Source organism: Labeo rohita, chromosome 15 (genome assembly GCF_022985175.1).
Source record: "Labeo rohita strain BAU-BD-2019 chromosome 15, IGBB_LRoh.1.0, whole genome shotgun sequence".
In the NCBI taxonomy this organism is placed as follows: domain Eukaryota; kingdom Metazoa; phylum Chordata; class Actinopteri; order Cypriniformes; family Cyprinidae; genus Labeo; species Labeo rohita.
The window spans coordinates 16,253,714-16,272,127 of record NC_066883.1 but is presented as its reverse complement, the minus strand read 5'-3'; the positions used below and the strand labels follow the sequence as shown (position 1 = coordinate 16,272,127).

General features: G+C 34.8%; 1 protein-coding gene across 2 annotated transcripts in view; it reads right to left on the bottom strand.

Moving 5' to 3' along the window:
- The window catches only part of tpst1 (tyrosylprotein sulfotransferase 1), a 72,960-nt gene that overhangs the window by 19,088 nt on the left and 35,458 nt on the right, over positions 1 to 18,414 (bottom strand). For both annotated transcript variants that reach the window (XM_051129233.1, XM_051129234.1), the window contains exon 3: positions 10,440 to 10,638. In XM_051129233.1, coding sequence (XP_050985190.1) covers positions 10,440 to 10,638 — 199 coding nt within the window. The remainder of the gene's footprint in view (positions 1 to 10,439; positions 10,639 to 18,414) is intronic.

The following is an 18,414-nucleotide window of genomic DNA, read 5'->3' as shown; positions in this document are numbered from 1 at the left end:
CAAAGCCATTTCTGCAGCTATCCAGATACTGTACAGTACTGGCAGGAGGACTTGCATTCAGAGCGTATTATAAAAAGACACAACGGCCTGCTTACAGCAAGGACATCATGCGAAGGAGACCAAGTGTATCTAGAGCCAAATTAATCAAAAACACGAACGGCCGCTGAGGGAAAACGAAGTATTCAAGTAATGGACAAGCCTAAATGCTTCTTACACTGAGGGTTTCTCATTTTGAAACACTCCAGGCAGTATTTTATATGCAAATGTTTGCAGTAATAAGAGCATTTTGAGTCATTTCATAGTTCTCATAGAAAGCTTAAAATGAGCAATCAGTTTCTCAAAAAATACAACTTGTATATTTAACTAACTCTATTTATATAAAGAACTCTTCTTAGCATTTCACATTCTTGTTAAAAAAAAAATATCTGACATCTGGAGTCTGACAAGCGACAGAATTTTCGTTACGCAACATAAGCAGATCCTCATCCGGTGGGATGCACTACTCTAGCAAGAAGCAAATACACCAATACGAATCACAATACTGCCACACATGGATGCTCCTGTAGGAATAAACCATCACCTCTCATCAGCTCAATGTTGTATACATAATATCACCAACTGCATTCAGTTGTACCCGTGAGATTTGGATGAGAGATTCAATGTGAGAGAAAATTTCATTGTTGCCCATGGCAGAAAAATCAATTTGGAAGTAATCTGAGTGGTGGTTTACAAGTCAACTAGCTATTTTCAAAACGAGTTACGAGTTGTAACACACGTTTCAATGACATGACAGTCATTTCTTGTCTGGTTATAATAATTTATTCAAAAATATAGATTTTAAGGTCTGCTTAAGTGCTTTGAAACACAGGGTTATTCTATGTGTTGATGTAATTTCAACTGAAACGGATAAACAGGACGGGGCATATAAAGTCCCGCCCCCTTTTTAAATAGCCAAATTTGTTTATATCACAGCTTGGGCCAGAGCCGTTGAGCTCGGTAAAGCCACATTTGACACCGCATTACAGTCACAATCTCATCAACATCACTATAAAATATATCATTCTGTATAAAATTCTAATTTGTATGATACGTTTTGTGGTCTGCACTGATTCGCGCTTATGGTCCGCTCCATGCTATCGTTTCTCTGAACCAGTAGACTATGTATGTGCTGCAGTGGTTCGCGTGACGCGAAGCCAGATTTCATTTGCCCCAATGAAAAGCATATTTACACTGTCTGAATCGTTATCTATCACCTATAGTGAACTACATGACATTCACCGTACAGAAAATACTCATTCTGTGAACAAGTGACCAATTTCAGCCACAGCTTCAGTATCTACAGTGGCATGCAAAAGTTTGGGAACCCCTTGTAGAATCTGTCAAAATGCTAATAATTTTAACAAAATAAGAGGGATCATACAAAATGCATGTTACTTTTGTCCTGTCCTGAGTAAGATATTTTACATAAAAGATGTTTGTACTGTCCACAAGACAAAAAAAAAAAACAGCTGAAATTATTAAAATAACCCCCTTCAACCCTGATAGCACACGTACATATGAAGATGCCTGTTAAAGATCACTTGATCTGGAAAGCATTTTTACATACATTCTAAATTATAAACATCTTAAAGACATCTAATAAATGTCTATTTGATATCTGATAGGAAACGTCCTATAGATGTATTTCAGATTAGCAAATACGTCTTGCAGATGTAAATGCAGATGTCAAACAGATGTCTCCGTGATGCTATTAAGAAAAAGTTCTGGAATCATTGGCTTATCAAGTGGTTACCTGGATGATCTACGACTGTTTTTTGACTAAACAGTTAAACTAAACACTGTTCTTCAGAAAAATGCAGATTCTTCAGTTTTCCAGCATCTTTTGCTTATTTTGAACCTTTTCCAGCAGTGACTGTATGATTTTGAGATCCATCTTTTCACACTGAGGACAACTGAGGGACTCAAACACAACTATTACAAGAGGTTCAAACATTCACTGATGCTTCAGAAGAAAACAGGATGCATTAAGAGCTGGGGGTGAAAACTTTTGAACAGGATGATGATGTCCAAATTTTTCTTATTTTGTTGAAATATCTTTTTTTTTTTGGAAGCAACAGAAGATACTTGGATGTTTCCTGGAAGACAAATTAAGTTCAATTTACCTTGAAGGGGGTTATTTCGATCATCTCAGCTGCTTTTGTTTTCTCTTGTGGACTATATTTAAACATCCTTTATGTCAAATATCTTACTCAGTACTTAATAAAAAATAACATGCATTTTGTATGATCTCTCTTTTTTTCCCCAGCGTAGGGGGCAGGATGCTTTAATTCTAGAGAGCATTTGAGACTGTAAGTTTTGAATGTTTATATCTTCTAAATGTGAATTTTATCACTGTTTTGGAGCACACTAGCTTAAAGATAACCTTAGAGCTACCATATTCATACTAAAAGTCAAAAAATTTCCATTTTTATTTAATGGGGACTTTAAAATTCACTTTAAAATGCAATTTTAATTTTTATGACAAGGTAAGATCAGTTGTAAAATGAAGGTACAACTCGCTAAATTTTTTATGATATGTATGAATAAATAATATTTTTATATAAAACATTTGTATATAAATAAATGCTTACTTTACTACTGATAAAATACTGAAAAAAAAATATGCATCACAGTTTCCACAAAAATATGACACTGTAGACTGAAGTAATAAATTACATTTAAAATACATTAAAATAGAAAACATTTTATTTGTAAAATATTAATTAAAAGAGCCATTAAATTAAAAAGTTACATAAAAGTCTTTCCAAACCATATGAAACCAACATTAACACAAAGACCACATTTCTAAGAACACGGCACATATATTGAAACTACATTTTTAAAAGACTTCCCTTTTCTTTATCATCAAAGCTCTTATTTGTCATGCTTAGTCTGCGTCAATTACTGCAATCCAAGCAGTGAAAATGCAAGACGAGCAAATTAAAAGCCTTCTGACCTACTGTGACAGCACTGCAATACTATAAAGCACAGAGAAACTGTGAGGTTGAAATAAAATGGCTCATATTCTTCACCTTCTGAAGCTCAGCTTGCTTCTCAGACTTCAAAAATAGAGTCGCAGCACAGTTCACAAATTTTTACTGCACATGCTCTGTGTTATGGCATGTCTGCATGGCACACCTTGTGAGCCGATCTTAGATCTTCGCTGTTGTGTGTGTGTTGCACTTCATGTCGAAGGAGGGAGGGGGAGGCTTAACGACTGATCCATGCAGCTGTGTTTGATCCAGGGGAAATACACATTAATACGCAGCAGATGTGCTTCTCCCTATGTCTCTTCTCTCTCACACATACACAGCCTTCAGTCAAAAAGATGGATCTGGCTGTTGAAGGAAAGGGACTACAACAATAGCTTTTCAAAAGAATGCTGAATGAAATCCCAACTGCTGAGCAAGGCACAAGCATGCACAAAACTGGCCAAAATATACAGGAACACAAACAAATGCATTAAAGATGAAATACAATACGGTTACAAACAAACAACACACTCCTACGCCCAGTTTTAAAAGCTCATCAAACATTCATGCTTTGCCCATGTGTGTTAAAGACTTTTACAGCATTGCAGAATTTGCTAGCTGAATAATTTTGGTTTTTTTCAAACAAAACTGGGCTTTGAAGATCACAGGGTTTCGGTGAGAAGAACAGCATGGGTTTTATTCAACAAGAGAAACATATGGAACTGACAGAGCTTGGCGTCAAGTGAATGCAGAGAGTGATATGTCCAAAAAAAGCAGCAATTGCTCAACTCAAAGGAATCTTCTCTGTGTGGGAAAGAGGGAACAACTGTCATGGAAAGCAAAGCGTAACTGCAGAATAGTTCAAGGCTGACAACCGATTAAGACCGTCATGGCGGAAGAAATTAAGTCATTCAGGTTTGGAACAATATGGTGCTAAATAAATAATGACAATTTATTTTTTGTGTGAACTATAACGTTAATTTCGTAAATAAAAACTATGCCAAAAAATGTTCATTGCTGAGCTTTTTTCCTATGACTAAAATAAGACGATGACGAGAAACCAATAAGGTTAATAAACAATAACCACTATGACTATATCAACATGCAATATCGTTGACGATAAAAGACGAGACTAAAATGTATTTTTAAAAATAAAAACTATACAAAAATCTATTATCATGTGTGCGGTTGCCAGACTTCAATCAGAATCAGAATCTTTATTATTTACTTTCAAGGGGTCATCGGACCAAGTTGATATGATTAATGAAAAGTCTATAATATACTTTGGTTAAAAATTCTCAATGGTTGTGTAAAACAACACCTTTTTTACCTTGTCAAATTCAGCTCTGCAAAAATCGTCTCATTCTGGTCGAGGCTGCTTTAAATGCAAATGAGCTCTGCTCACCCCACCCCTCTCTTCTCTCTGTATAGTGACGAGCCTGTTTACTTTAGCCGCATTTAGCCGCTAAACTTGCTAACTTGCACATTATTAGGAAAGGCGATCTAAAAGATTCATAAAAAAACCCTTATACTCACATCTGCTGTAAGTGAAGCTGGATCACGAATGATTCGCGCAAACATAGACGGATATATGTAGATCGGGAGGTGCATTCCCTTTACAAACAAACGTAATCTACTGCATCTTCAGCGGCTCAGATGTCGGGAGTAAATGATGACCACTATGTTCATTATTACATCCAGCAACACAACACCTCAGTCGCTCAGTTGGAGATATTCTAGTCTAACTTACATCCCTGCTCTGGCTTGAAACAAAGAGGGCGGACTGTTACAGCTGATCTGAGGTAACACGCTCATGTCAATCAACTATCGTGGGAGCGGCATCTGAGAAGTCATCTCGATTTGAAAAAGGGAATATTATTTTTACAAATAAATTAAAAACCACTGTATGGATTTTTATCATTATAGAGTAGATTTGTACATACACTGCCAACACACATAAATGTTCAAACAACACGTAAAAGTAAACTTAGCATCCGATGACCCCTTTAAGCAACAGTATTTACATATCCATCACAGTTGCTGCAGTTTTTAAATACACCACTGTGACTGAGTTCAGATTCTTTATGGAATGTTATCAAGTGTTCAAATCCCCAAATTAGAGCTTCTCTGTTAAAACAATACATTTTCTGCCCGGTGTTTTGCTTAATTTTTGCAATATGGCAACCATCCGCAAGCGTTCGCTCTTCAATACGGAAGTGCCGACCAACAAGTAAGCAGGAGTTTAGCGATCGCCATGCGCAATGCTCGGCTTAAATGAACAGATGCACTTGCTCAACCGCTGTTGTTTTTAATAGGGAAACATCATTTCAATTTGTAATTACTGGAATTACTATTAGAAATTTCACTGTTATAATATTTTTTGTTTGTTTTTACCAGTTTTCATACTGTACATAGAGAGAATGAATAATTAAGTCTTTGATATTAATTTATAATATTAAATAGCCTATGATATTTAAAGTATTTTATATTAATTTATATATTAAATGGCCTATAATAAATCAGTACACTAGAGGTCAAATAAACATTCTGTCAGTTTGTGCTTATTAGTGAAAGTGCAACACCTGAAATGTAAAAGTAAATTTCTTGAATGACAAAAATCACTGCTGATTATAATTTAGAGCATTTTTTTTTACCAGTTTAACCATTATAAAGTGAACAATGTGAATGTTTTTATTGACTAAAACCACACTAAAAATGCTTAGACATTTAGTCAACTAAAACTTGGCTAAATAAAAAAGTACATCTGTCACAGGACTAAAACTACTGTAATTTAAAAGACTAAGGCTAAATTAAAAATGGCTGACAAAATGAACACTAGTGAACTATTCGTTTAAAAAACGTTCAAATTGATTTCCAAGACGTCCCGACCACAAATACATTCCTACAGCTGAGAAAAGGGCAACTGGGATGAAAATGTGGCCAGAAAACATTGTCTAGCTGTGTCATTGCCACTGATAGTTTTCCAAGGATAGGAATCTGACACAGCTTTTCCCCTCAAACCCTCTAAGTCAGACTGGCACATTATGGAGCTCGACAGGGGCCTCTTCCCGACCTTGGAGAAAAAAAAAAAAAACGCACCATTCTTCACCGTGACTGTGGTTCGCTACTCAAGTAGCATAAAAATGCTTTCCAGCACAGTCAGCACTCCATCAAGTCATGCAATTTTCCAAAGTTCTGTGTTGTTTCGAAATGGAAAAACACTAAAGGGGTGAAGACTTGTATCGGGCCTTTCATAGTGAATGACAAGACCACCAAACCCACCTTGAGAGGCACGGTATCCATTATTTAGTAAGGCACGGGTACTACAGTACTTAAACCAGAAATGTTTCCCAGTAACTCACAGCACCTCAAAACCTGTCTGCTCGAGGAACATGAAGAGCCTAGAGTCATTCTGATCAATCTGAAAGGCTTATGCGGGTTATTAAACACATTTTACATTCTTTTTTCTCCACGGTTTAGCATATGATTTCGTCATTAACCGCTGCAAATGGATAGCAGCTGTGAGCGAGCATGGTGTAATACTGTGGATGTAAGAACTGAGCCTAAAGTCTCATTAAAATGAGACTTCCAGTCTGAATGAGTACAAACAGACACTTGAAGGTAATATTTCTGTCATGTGATCATCATTTTGAGTCATCGATAATAAAGTGAGCTAGCAGCTACAACTTTTCTTGAACTATCATCGTAGGCTGAATTAGAATCCAAATTGTCTTGAACTTTAGCTCAGTAAACAAGGGAGAGAAATTGATGGGAAATAAATGGTTGGTCAACTGACTAAATGAGCTCATAATAGAACGTACATTTATTAAAGTTTGACAGTAGTAAACTGGGGCGTTTCCTCTGAGGAGGCAAGGGAGGCAGTGCCTCTTAAAATTACTGGATGAGAAAAAAATTTGTAGTACAAAAATAAAACAACGCAAATATTACAAAATATAACTTTACAAAGTGTACAAATCAGTTGTTTTTCTGAAAAAAACATTGTTTCACAGTGGCAGGTGAAGGGGGACGTGTTTGTGGGGGTAGTTTGCTAGTTTTCCCTCTATTCCTCGCTTTTCTATAGCTTGTAAATGCATGTGCGCAATTTACTTTCACTTTCGAATTAGCAGCAATTCGGCGTTGATTGAATGGGCAACAACAAAACAGTACGACAAACTCTTCTTGCAATATTAAAGAAGTTCACCTCCAGAACAAACATTTACAGATAATATACTCACCCCCTTGTCATCCAAGATGTTCATGTCTTTCTTTCTTCAGTTGTAAAGAAATTATGTTTTTTTGAGGAAAGCATTTTAGGATTTCTCTCCATATAGTGGACTTCAATGGTGCCCCAAGTTTGAACTTCCAAAATGCAGTTTAAATGCAGCTTCAAAGGGCTGTAAATGATACCAGCCAAGGAATAAGGGTCTTATCTAGTGAAACGATTGGTTAATTTCTAAAAAAAACTCACACCTCATTTGTTCACTTTGTAAACACTGGGTCATACTTGTGCAGTGTTGTAGGAAGATTTTGAAGTTGAGGGAGAAAATGAGATGGGAGTATTCGACATACCCTAACTGTCATAAACAGGAATACACACAGTTCAGCAGAGCTAGACCAAGATGATCGTTTGTGGTTAAAAAGTATATAAATTGTAATTTTTTTTTTTCAGAAAATAACCGATCGTTTTGCTAGATAAGACCATTTATAGCCCTTTGAAGCTGCATTTAAACTACATTTTGGAAGTTCAAACTCGGGGGCACCACTGAAGTAAACTATATGGAGGGAAATGCTGAAATGTTTTCCTCAAAAACATAATTTCTTTACGACTGAGAAAAGAAAGACATTAACATCTTAGATGACAAAGGGGTGAGTACATTATCTGTAAATTCTTGTTTTTGGACAACAGGGTGAGTATATTAAATGCGAATTTTTTTCTGGAAGTGAACAACTCCTTTAATGACTGATAATTCGAAAAAATTCAAAAATAGTTAAAAGTTAACTATTAAAAACAATAGCTGAACATAAACTCACAAATAAAACTTATTGTTTAAATTGTTACTGAGTTATTGTTTTGCAATAAAAATCATAAAAACACTAATGTGATGAGATTCACACAGTAATTGGCTTTAATAAACAGAATATTGATTACACTGTTAATGTAAAAATATAAAATAGAATTGTTTTTTTTCTTTTTCTGAAAGTGTAAGTAATGTTTATTTAACCAAGAAAATGTGACTACACTGTAAAAAATAAAAAACACCATTTGTTGAGTCAGCTTAAAATAATTTGTTACCCTGCTGCCTTAAAATTTTAAGTTCAGTCAACTAAAATAAGTTTAGTCAACTTGAAATGTTAAGTTGTACTAAGTAACAACTTAGATATTTGTGTTTGCTAAACTTAACAGATGGGTAAGTAACCCAGCTGCCTTAAAATTTTAAGTTGATTCAACTCAAATATCTAAGTTGTCACTTAGTATAATTTAACATTTCAAGTTGAATAAACTTTTTTTTGAGTTGACTGAAAATACAAATTATTTTAAGTTGACTCAACAAATTGTTTTTTACAGTGTAGGCTATGAATTTACATTTGATTTAAAAAAAAAAAAAAAAAAAAAATCATTAGCCATGAATCATTAGCAAATCAATAACTTCAGAGAAATGATGGTGGAAAGATGGATTCAATAAAGTGTCAATTGATGTTTGGTTCTTTATAAAGAACACCCACTTCATCCAAATAATGTGTGACTCTAAGAACTAAACAAAATGACTAATTGTTTTTATTTTTATTGGACCAATACAACAATCCGTAAACAATAAAGAGTAATGTCTTACACTCTAAAAAATGCTGACTTTTTTTTTTTTTTTTTTTTTTTTTCAACTTGTTGGGTCATTTTATTGGGTTATTTTTAGTATTTTTTACCGAGGTGCTGGGTAGTTTTTCCTGTAACTAAGTTGCTTGGTTATTTTTGTTCTATGCAACCGCTGGGTTGAGCCGGTCTCTGACGAAACATCCCAACTGCTGAGTTACAGTCAGTCAGAGCGCTGGCTTTTTGAGTCCTCTACGCAAAAGTGCGGTTCTCAGTGCCGCCGATTTGCACTTCTTCAAGATAAAGGTTTGTATACATTTTATTTCATTTATAAAGTCTTTACTGTGCTGAAAATTGTAGTATTTTTTGCAACGAAACATAAGAACGAGATGTCGGTCAGTTGTTTCGCAGGATGGAAACGCCTTTTGCCTTGCATAAAATAAATGGATTTTATTCATTACTGTACTGTGTTTAATTTCAAAATATGTTCTCTAATGTCACTAATGTCTTTTTTTGAGCAGTTTTTGGAGTCAGTCATGGGATCTTTCAGCTATGAATGAAACGCCAGACCGCAGTCTAAAGTTTGTAGTTAACCTGGCAAACAGCAGACCTTCACCGGCTCAGATTTCGGCGACACACCAGCATGAGAATCAGCGCTATTTCAGTAAAAAAGTGATTACAGAGAACGGTTGAATACGCTAAAATTAAAATTCTACTTTTAAATGTTGCATTTTTTACATATAAACTGCTTGTAAAATGAGTTTAAAAGTATGTAATATTGTAAACTATGCTGTATTCACCCAAATAAATTCAATTTGTCTTGTATTTTGTTCTTGCTTAATAATAAATGTTCATCTTCTCATTATTGTTGTTGCCTCTAGTAATTCTGTGTGTTTTTATAAGTTCCAGTCCATTTTAAACCAGCAATATAATAATGTTTAAACAATAGTTGACTTAAATATAATAACCCACCATGTTTGGTAAAAACATTTAACCCAACCAGCTGGGTCAAAATAACCCAGCATGTGTTTTGTCCAATATTTACCCAGCGCTGGGTTGCCAAATAACCCAAGTTGGGTTGTTTTTAACCCAGCATTTTTTAGAGTGTACATGTCAGCAAATATAGTATAACATAAATATTTGGTACAGTCCTAGGTCTCAAAAATATGTGTCATGTGAAACCACTAAACAGAAAGTCTTTCAATAAGCATTGCTTTAAAAATCTAAGAGAGACACAAGAAAACCTAGCGGAGCTGTAATAGCTCACATACAGATTCTCTGATCTGCATAAGCGTCCTGCACTAATCCCAGAGGTGCAACTCGCACCTAAGTACCCGTTTCACACATGGAGCTGCTCGCTCCTGCAGGACATGTGGAATGTAAATGGCTTTAGATTAAAAAGAAGTAAAAAGCACAAAAGCTAAGCGATACCAAATCCTCTGATCCCAGTCTCATAACACAGTCTAGCTTGAGGAATACTTTTAACCCACATAACGTGGCTATGTGTCCGAAACTTATCTGACCTAAAAACATCAGCGAGATGATTTACTGTACTAGCAGATGGAGGAAAATGAGGTCGGGATGCTTTAAGGTACAAAAAGATATTTAGCTGCGACGCTCACCCTTCTAGTGTTATCCAGGACGAGGGGGTCGGGCCGGCCGTAGTTGGGAGGGTTGGCGTGGGGATCGTAGCCGAGTCGGGCCAGCATGGGGGCGATGACAGGCATGTCCCGCAGCACATCAGGGGGGATCTTACCCACCCACTTGGATAAGGCCTCCACGTTGACAGGCTTTATCACCTGGTCTGTAGATCTCTCTACCCTGTGGAGGAAAAGAAGTGTGTCAGTGAAGCAGAAACATGTGCACAGGTGCTTTACAACCTTAGCGCAGCGGACTAATTGGGTCTAATTAGATTGAGCAATGCTATTAAAGAACGCTCTAGGCTGTGTATGATGCTTCAAATAAACGGCCTTTCATTCTCTCCAAGATTATCTCCCAAATGCATCGCTTTTCATATTCCACGCTATCCTTGTATTTAATTAGGTGCAAATGACTTTGATGGATGTTTTTTGATTTGGAGTCTAGATGTGTTTTAGCGCAAACTGGCAGAGCTTCAATGGCTTTATGCTGACATAAATTAACTTGCCGGTTTTATTGAACCCCAATAAATAATTACAGTCTAGTTTTTACCACTCACTGTAGCGCATGTTCCACATTCTAACCTGCTAAATAAGCTCACTTCACCATAAAATGTGTGTGGATTCTAATCTGTAGAGATATTAAATATGAATCAGGCATTATGTCACACCCTGGGTAAATTATTCATATGCCTCAAATGAAATATTTACAAAGCCATGGGAAAAACCGGTACATGTCAGGTTTTTGTTTAGAAAGAACACATAGGAGTGGCTTACTTGGAAGAGTATAGTTTACCTATCACTGGTATTTGCATAGGGATGAACTTTTTTCAAAAGAAAACTGGAAAATCTACTGGACGCCCATCATTGTTCTCATGACAGCAGATGGGAACTGCAAATATTGGGTCAATTCCACAAAGCCTGACAAGAACATGTGAGTTTTTTTTTAAAATTATTTTATTTTTTTTACATAATAATAATAATGAGACTTGTTAGTGGAGCTGCAAATAAATTTAAATTCAAAATTATAAATTCAAAATAAAATAAAATAAATAATAAAATAAAATGGTCCTAACAAATACATTTCTGTTGACAAAATACAACTATATTGCAACAATTTTTTTTTTACATCATAGCAATGAGACTTTTTAGCAGAGATGCAAATAAATTGTGAAATTATAAATTGGAAATAGAATAAAATAGAATGAAATAAATATAATTGGCCCTATAACAAATACATTTCTTTTAACAAAATACAAATCCATTACAACAATTCTTTTTTTACATTATGGTAATGAGACTTTTTTAGAGGTGATGCAAATAAACTGTGAAATTCAAAATTGAAAATAAATTAATAAAATAAAATAAAATAAACTTGTCCTATAACAAATACATTTCTTTTGACAAAATACAATTACATTACAACAATATTTTTTTTTTACATTATGGAAATGAGACTTTTTAGGGGAGATGCAAATAAATTGCAAAATTCTAAATTAAAAATAATATAAAACAAAATAAAATAAAATAAAATAATAAAACAAAACAAAACAAAACATAATAAAATAAAATAAAATAAAATGGTCCTATAACAAATACATTTATTTTGACAAAATACAATCCGGTACAACAATTTATTTTTACATTATGGTAATGAGACTTTATAGTGGAGATTAGGGATGCACAATATTGGATTTTTATGAAATTCTATATGTCAATATTTTTCCAACTCATTTTGCCCATTAATAGCCGATATAGATATAAATATACATCCAAAACATGCAGTGGTAACCTTAACATTTTATTTTAAGATTTAACATTTGTAGATGGTCTAAAGCAAAAGAGTTATAAAAATGTACAAAATTAACTTTTAGAGCTCACAATTTGTTTTAAAAAAAATAAAATCAGTATACACTACTGTTCAAAAGTTTGGGGTCAGTAAGACTTGTAATAGTCTTTAAAGTAGTCTCTTATGCTCATCAAGGCTGCATTTATTTGATTAAAAATATAGAAAAAAAAACAGTAATATTGCAAAATGTTTTTACAATATAAAATAATGTTTTTTATTTTAACATACCTTAAAATAGAATTTATTCCTGTGATGAAAAGCTGAATTTTTATCAGCTGTTACTCCAGTCTTAAGTGTCACATGATCCTTCAGAAATCATTCTAATATGCGGATTTATTATTAGAATGATCAATGTTGGATAATATCAACAGTTGTGCTGCCAAATATTTTTTGGAACCTGTAAATTTTTTTTTCAGGATTCTTTCATGAATAACAAGTTTAAAAAGTACAGTGTTTATTCAAAATAGAAATATTTTATAACAATGTAAATTATTTATTATTAACTTTTAATAAACTTTTAATTATTAACTTAATACATCCTTGGTGAATAAAAGTATTAATTTCTTAAAAAAAATAAATAAAAAAATAAATAAAAAATAAAAATGTACTGACCCCAAACTTTTGAACGGTAGTGTATATAAAATTATATAATTTACAAGCATCATGTCTTCATTTTTTTTGCTACAGACTTTTAAATCAAAACATACTCATGATTTATGACATCAATTACGACTTTATTTAATCAGAAACATAGTCTAATTGTTATTTGTGTATTTTATTTTCATTTTATTGGAAGTAGTACGGAATTAAAACTCCTTACCAAACAGGCATTAGGACCCGGGGGAGGCTGCCGCCGCCGCTGCTGCTACACGTGCTATTACTATTTACTCTCACACACCAAACACGTCATTCTGTACGTGCATTCTCAGTTTAAATGCAGCGATCCAAAACAGTAAATCTAATCATCATTCAGGCAAAACTTTGTTCAGGAATCAGTCACACTGCTGACCTGAACACACTAGCACACCCTGAGCACATGCAAGGTATTCCTCTTATCAATATAATTTTTCACATCAGGCCAATGCCGATATTTACATTTAAAGCCATTATCGGTCGATTCCAATATCGGTCCGATAATATCGTGCATCCGTAGTGGAGGTGAAAATACATTTTATAATATATATACATAGAGAGAGAGAGAGTGAGACTGAAATATGACCTAGACATGCTCTCTGTGAGATTGAGCCCACTACAACTGCTCTCTTTCTCTGTTTTTCCAACTTTCAATGGATCTGTTCTCGTTTGGGCTGAGATGACTGCTGTTGGAGACGGATGGAGTCACTGAGGCCATATTCCCCCCCTGTTTTTATTATTTCTTCTTCTCATAGAGAAGACTGGCTCCAGATGGGAAACAGATTACTACACTCAATCCCCATCTGCAGCCAAGACACTGGGGAACATCAGCTCCACTGCAGCCCCACATCAGAGTGTTGTGTGGATCCAGTGCAAAACAAGGCCTCAATACAGCAAACAATGACACAAAACCTGGGGCAAGACTCATGCTGGTACGCTTAGGAGTGTGTTTGTGTGTGCAAGTGAATGACCTAGCAGTCAGCATGACAACCTGCCTCGTCATGCCTTCTCAATCATCACTCACAGAGCCGTGACGGGAAGTGATGGGAAGGCCAGTTCTTTCTCTCTTTCGGACAGTTTGTTTTAATTAACAAGTTTCACCAGCTAGTTTACGTAATCATGCAATTGCATCACAGTTTCACCAGTTAATTTACATAACCATGCAATGACATCACATATACACAATGCTAGAATTAAAGCACCTAATGATGTGAAACATGGATTTTTATTTATTTATTTATTCACTATATCTAAAGCATGTAAAGTGTATAACCTAGTCTTAACTCACCTTTTCACATAAACCATGAGAAACCTTCATTACGAACCTCATTCAGGTCAACTGCTCGGTTCAAACATGCTAATATATCAACAGCTCTGAACTGTTTCCAGTGACTCCAGTGACTGTTGAAACCATTAACCGACTCTTAATTCAAGAAAGAACTACTAGTATAGTACTGTTGACACAAGAACTACTGCCACTGGATCTTTAGGAATAGAAAAACATATTTCTTTTGAGCAAAAGACATGAGAAACATACATTTAACCCCATTTACGCAACCCAGACAGTCAGACAGTCTGAGAAAATGATCTCTTGATATGTTCTGGAATTTTGACGATAATGATAATTAGTAGGGATGCACGATATCGGACCTATATCGTAAATCGTAACCAGCCGATAATGGCTTTAAATGTAAATATCAGCATCGGACCAATATGAAAAATTATGCCAATACAGCTTGCAGATAAGAAGAATAACTCATGTGCTCAGGGTGTGCTAGTGATTAGATCACGACAGCAGCGTGCCTCATTCTTGAAGCAAAGTTTCGTCTGAATGATGATTAGATTCATTGTTTGGGATCGCTGCATTTAATCTGAGAATGCGCGTGCAGCATGACGCGTTTGTTGTGTAACAGAATAAACAGTAATGGCACCAGCAGTGGCAGCAACAGCAGCCTCACCGGATCCTAATGCCCGTTCAGTGTTTTAATTTCGTAGGGGGCGCTGTTGGCTTACTTCTAATAAAGTAACATTTAGACTGTGTTTCTGATTAAACAAAGCAGTATATGGATGTCATAAAACCATGAGCAGTGTTGGGGAAAGTTTTACGTTACTCCCTGAAAAAGTAACTAATTACGTAACTTAGTTACTTTTTATGGAAAGTAGTGTGTTACGTTACTTTTTAAATCTGGACAGGGCTTGCTTCTTTGTTTTTAATATAAAACAATTCTAGTGTAAAACACCAAAAAGTGAAATGAATTCACCTCAGGCTGAAAGAAATATACATTTATGCAGGAGATCACTCTTCAGGTATAAAAAAAAAAAAAAAAAAAAAAAAAAAAAAATGAAGCACAAATGTTAGTTTATCTAAAGTAATTTTTGCTTATTAGTATGGCTGAATTGCATCATCGAAGGACAGCAGCAAATACACTATTTAATAAAATGGGATTAAATACAAAGGATATTTGTTTTATTTAACATATTTGAATATTGCAGGGTTGTGTCATATTCTGAGTTTGCATTTTACTGTTTTTATTCAATTTGAGGAATACTGAATCTGTTTTCACATTTAGTCTAGAACTACAGTAACATCATGTTTACTCCCAATTTCCCGACAGGAGACTTGTCAATCAATAAATGGGGAAAACAGTAACTGGCGTTACTTATCTGAAAAAGTAACTCAGATATTTTCTTAGAAATTCAAAAGTAATGCATTACTTTACTAGGTACTTGAAAAAAGTAATATTATTACTTAACTCGCGCTACTTGTAATGCGTTAGTTTTGATTTAAAGATCAGAAGCTATAGCGTACATGAACTTAAAAAAAAAAAAAAAAAACATCAAACATGAAAATTGCAAATTAAATCATTTTGATTAATTCATTAATGTGTAATAGGGATGGCTCGATACCATAATTTTTGCTTTGGTATGATACCAGAATGTGATACCTCAGTATCGATACTAAATCGATACCATAGGTGACAAATAACCAGCCTTAAAAGATAAGTGGATTGAAAACAATTTAGTAAGTAATGTACTAAATATGTATTAGTTCATTTATCATTTATTACTAATTCACGAGTTAGCCCTACAGACAATAATGAGGAATAAACGTATGCATATTTGGCGTGCTGTCCAGGTAGAGGGCTCTGAGCTCGGTAATTCCTCCCGAGCCTGGGGTACTCCCCCCGTCCGGGGAGAGGGGTCCGAGCTCGGACCCTTAGCCCAGACCCCGTGCTTACACCCCGGAAGGGTTAATGGCGAGGAGTCGGGGTGGAGGAGGGATGCTGACGACTGGAGATGAGGAAGGTAAGGCTGTTTAGATTATTTATGGGCGTCCTCCCAGGCCGGCGGGATGGACGATGTGATTGCCGATGGTGAATTGGCCAAGTTAATTATCTGTGCGTGCTTCTCCCGAAATTTGTTAATAAAACATCACTTATTGACCTAGATTAATAAGTGCTGTAATACTGTTAGGTCAGCTTACCTAATGAATTTTAACAAAGGTTGCTTTACTGTAAAGTGTTATTCTGACAGTCAAAGTATTCAAAATCACATTATTTATATACAGTCTCTCCGATTGTTTTCAGATTTCAGACTCAAAGAATATCCAAAGAAAAGCATTAAATATAAATGTCGCTCTCTCGGCTGCTTCACATTAGCGGTTGGCGGCACGGCAGAAACATTACCTCCATATTATTGATACTAAAATTAATACAGCAAAACTCTTGCGTCATTCAAATTAAATAAATATTTGATTGTTTGAAGCGCAAGTGCAAATATTATGTGACCAAAGCTAAACTGGTTCTAACGTGTCACGCACATTTGAGCTTTCGTGTTTACTCTGTATCACATCTTAGGAAAGTTATGTGCATTGACCAATTGTAAATAACAATTAATTAAACCAGAATTTATGAATGATGAATGATGCACTCACTCACTAACTTCGGAACAGCAGCGAATATAAATACCGAATTGATCAAAATGATAGTATCGCACCGTTTGAAATAAAATATATACCAGTACCGGTATACTGCGCATCCCTAATGTGTAATATGTTAAATTTTTTAAATTATGAGCTCTAAAAGATTTTCAGAATTGTTACAACTCTTTTGCTACAAATGTTAAATCTTAAAATAAAATTTTAGGGTTGCCACTGCATTTTTCTTGAAAAAAACAAACAAAAAAAAAAAAAAAAAAAAACAATCAAAAACAATTGATATATAATTTATTTATAGTTATTTTCAAAGCTTCAATGTACTGTCATTATAAAAAAAAACGTCGTTGTTTATTTAATTCTAACAAATAAGTTCTTGTTAAAAACTAACCAAAATTAAAAATAATTTGCTTATAATTTCCGCACAGGAGAGACTTGGTGTTGTTTCCAAACAAAAGGAAATATATCAGTATTAGCTTTGGCTATCAGCCAAAATGAGTTGAAAAATATCCAAATATCATGCATTCTTAATAATTAGAAGATATTTTGCTGAGCGTGTTATTGCGCTGGTATTTTGGCAGGTTTAACACTGCCTTTTGGACAGCTGACTTACTTTTGATATTCTTCATATTCTGTGCAGTGGTTACTTTGCAAGAGTAACAGGAATAAACTTTTCCAATAAGTTTGATTTTTACTTTTTGTGTCAAAATCTTAAATATAAATCAATAAAATCACATTTTTAGACACTATAGGGCTTTTACTAATCAACAAAATCAACAAAATTTGTTTTTGCAATGCAGAGGTGGCAAAGAATCTGCATGTGAAGTTGTATTTAGATGCATTTACACAGACTGTTTAATCCAGGACATGAATAAAAAACATTGAGAAGTGGTATTTAAAATGATTTTGGGATAAAAATTGGGAAAATATACTTTAAACTTAAACGTAAAATTACCAGTAGCTGGCAATAAATCACTGCATGAGTGAGTCATTGAGTCATTCGTTCAACCGATTCATTCAAACAACTATTTTTGGAAGCTATTTTTATTGATGAAATACAGCAACAACACAAACTTGTGTCTAAACTGTAAGTCAATAAATATTAACTTTTTGTTTATTGAACTGTTTATAAAATCAACATCACATTTGCAAATTGTGCTAATATTTCATATTAGTTGAAATATTAGCTTGTTCATGAACTGGACATCACTAGCAGTAACTGGAGACAGTCATGCGCTGCCATATGCTCTTCATAACTACAAACTTAAGGTCTAATACTCTGAGGTGTGTATTTGGCAATCTCAAAATGTTAAACTGAGGAACATCTAGTCCTTGTCTCCTCTTATTCCTGGAATGCTAGAACACAGCGGTCTACGAGTTATTGAATTCACCTTCCCATCACACCCTCCCCGACCTCAGCCTCAGCGTTAGAGACCTGCCTTTCTCCCCAGGCACCACAAAGTCCATTTATACTGGCAAGCCGCTCCGCTGTACATTTCATTGTTCAAATCCCTGGCCGACGCAGTCCTTCACTTCTCTAATCC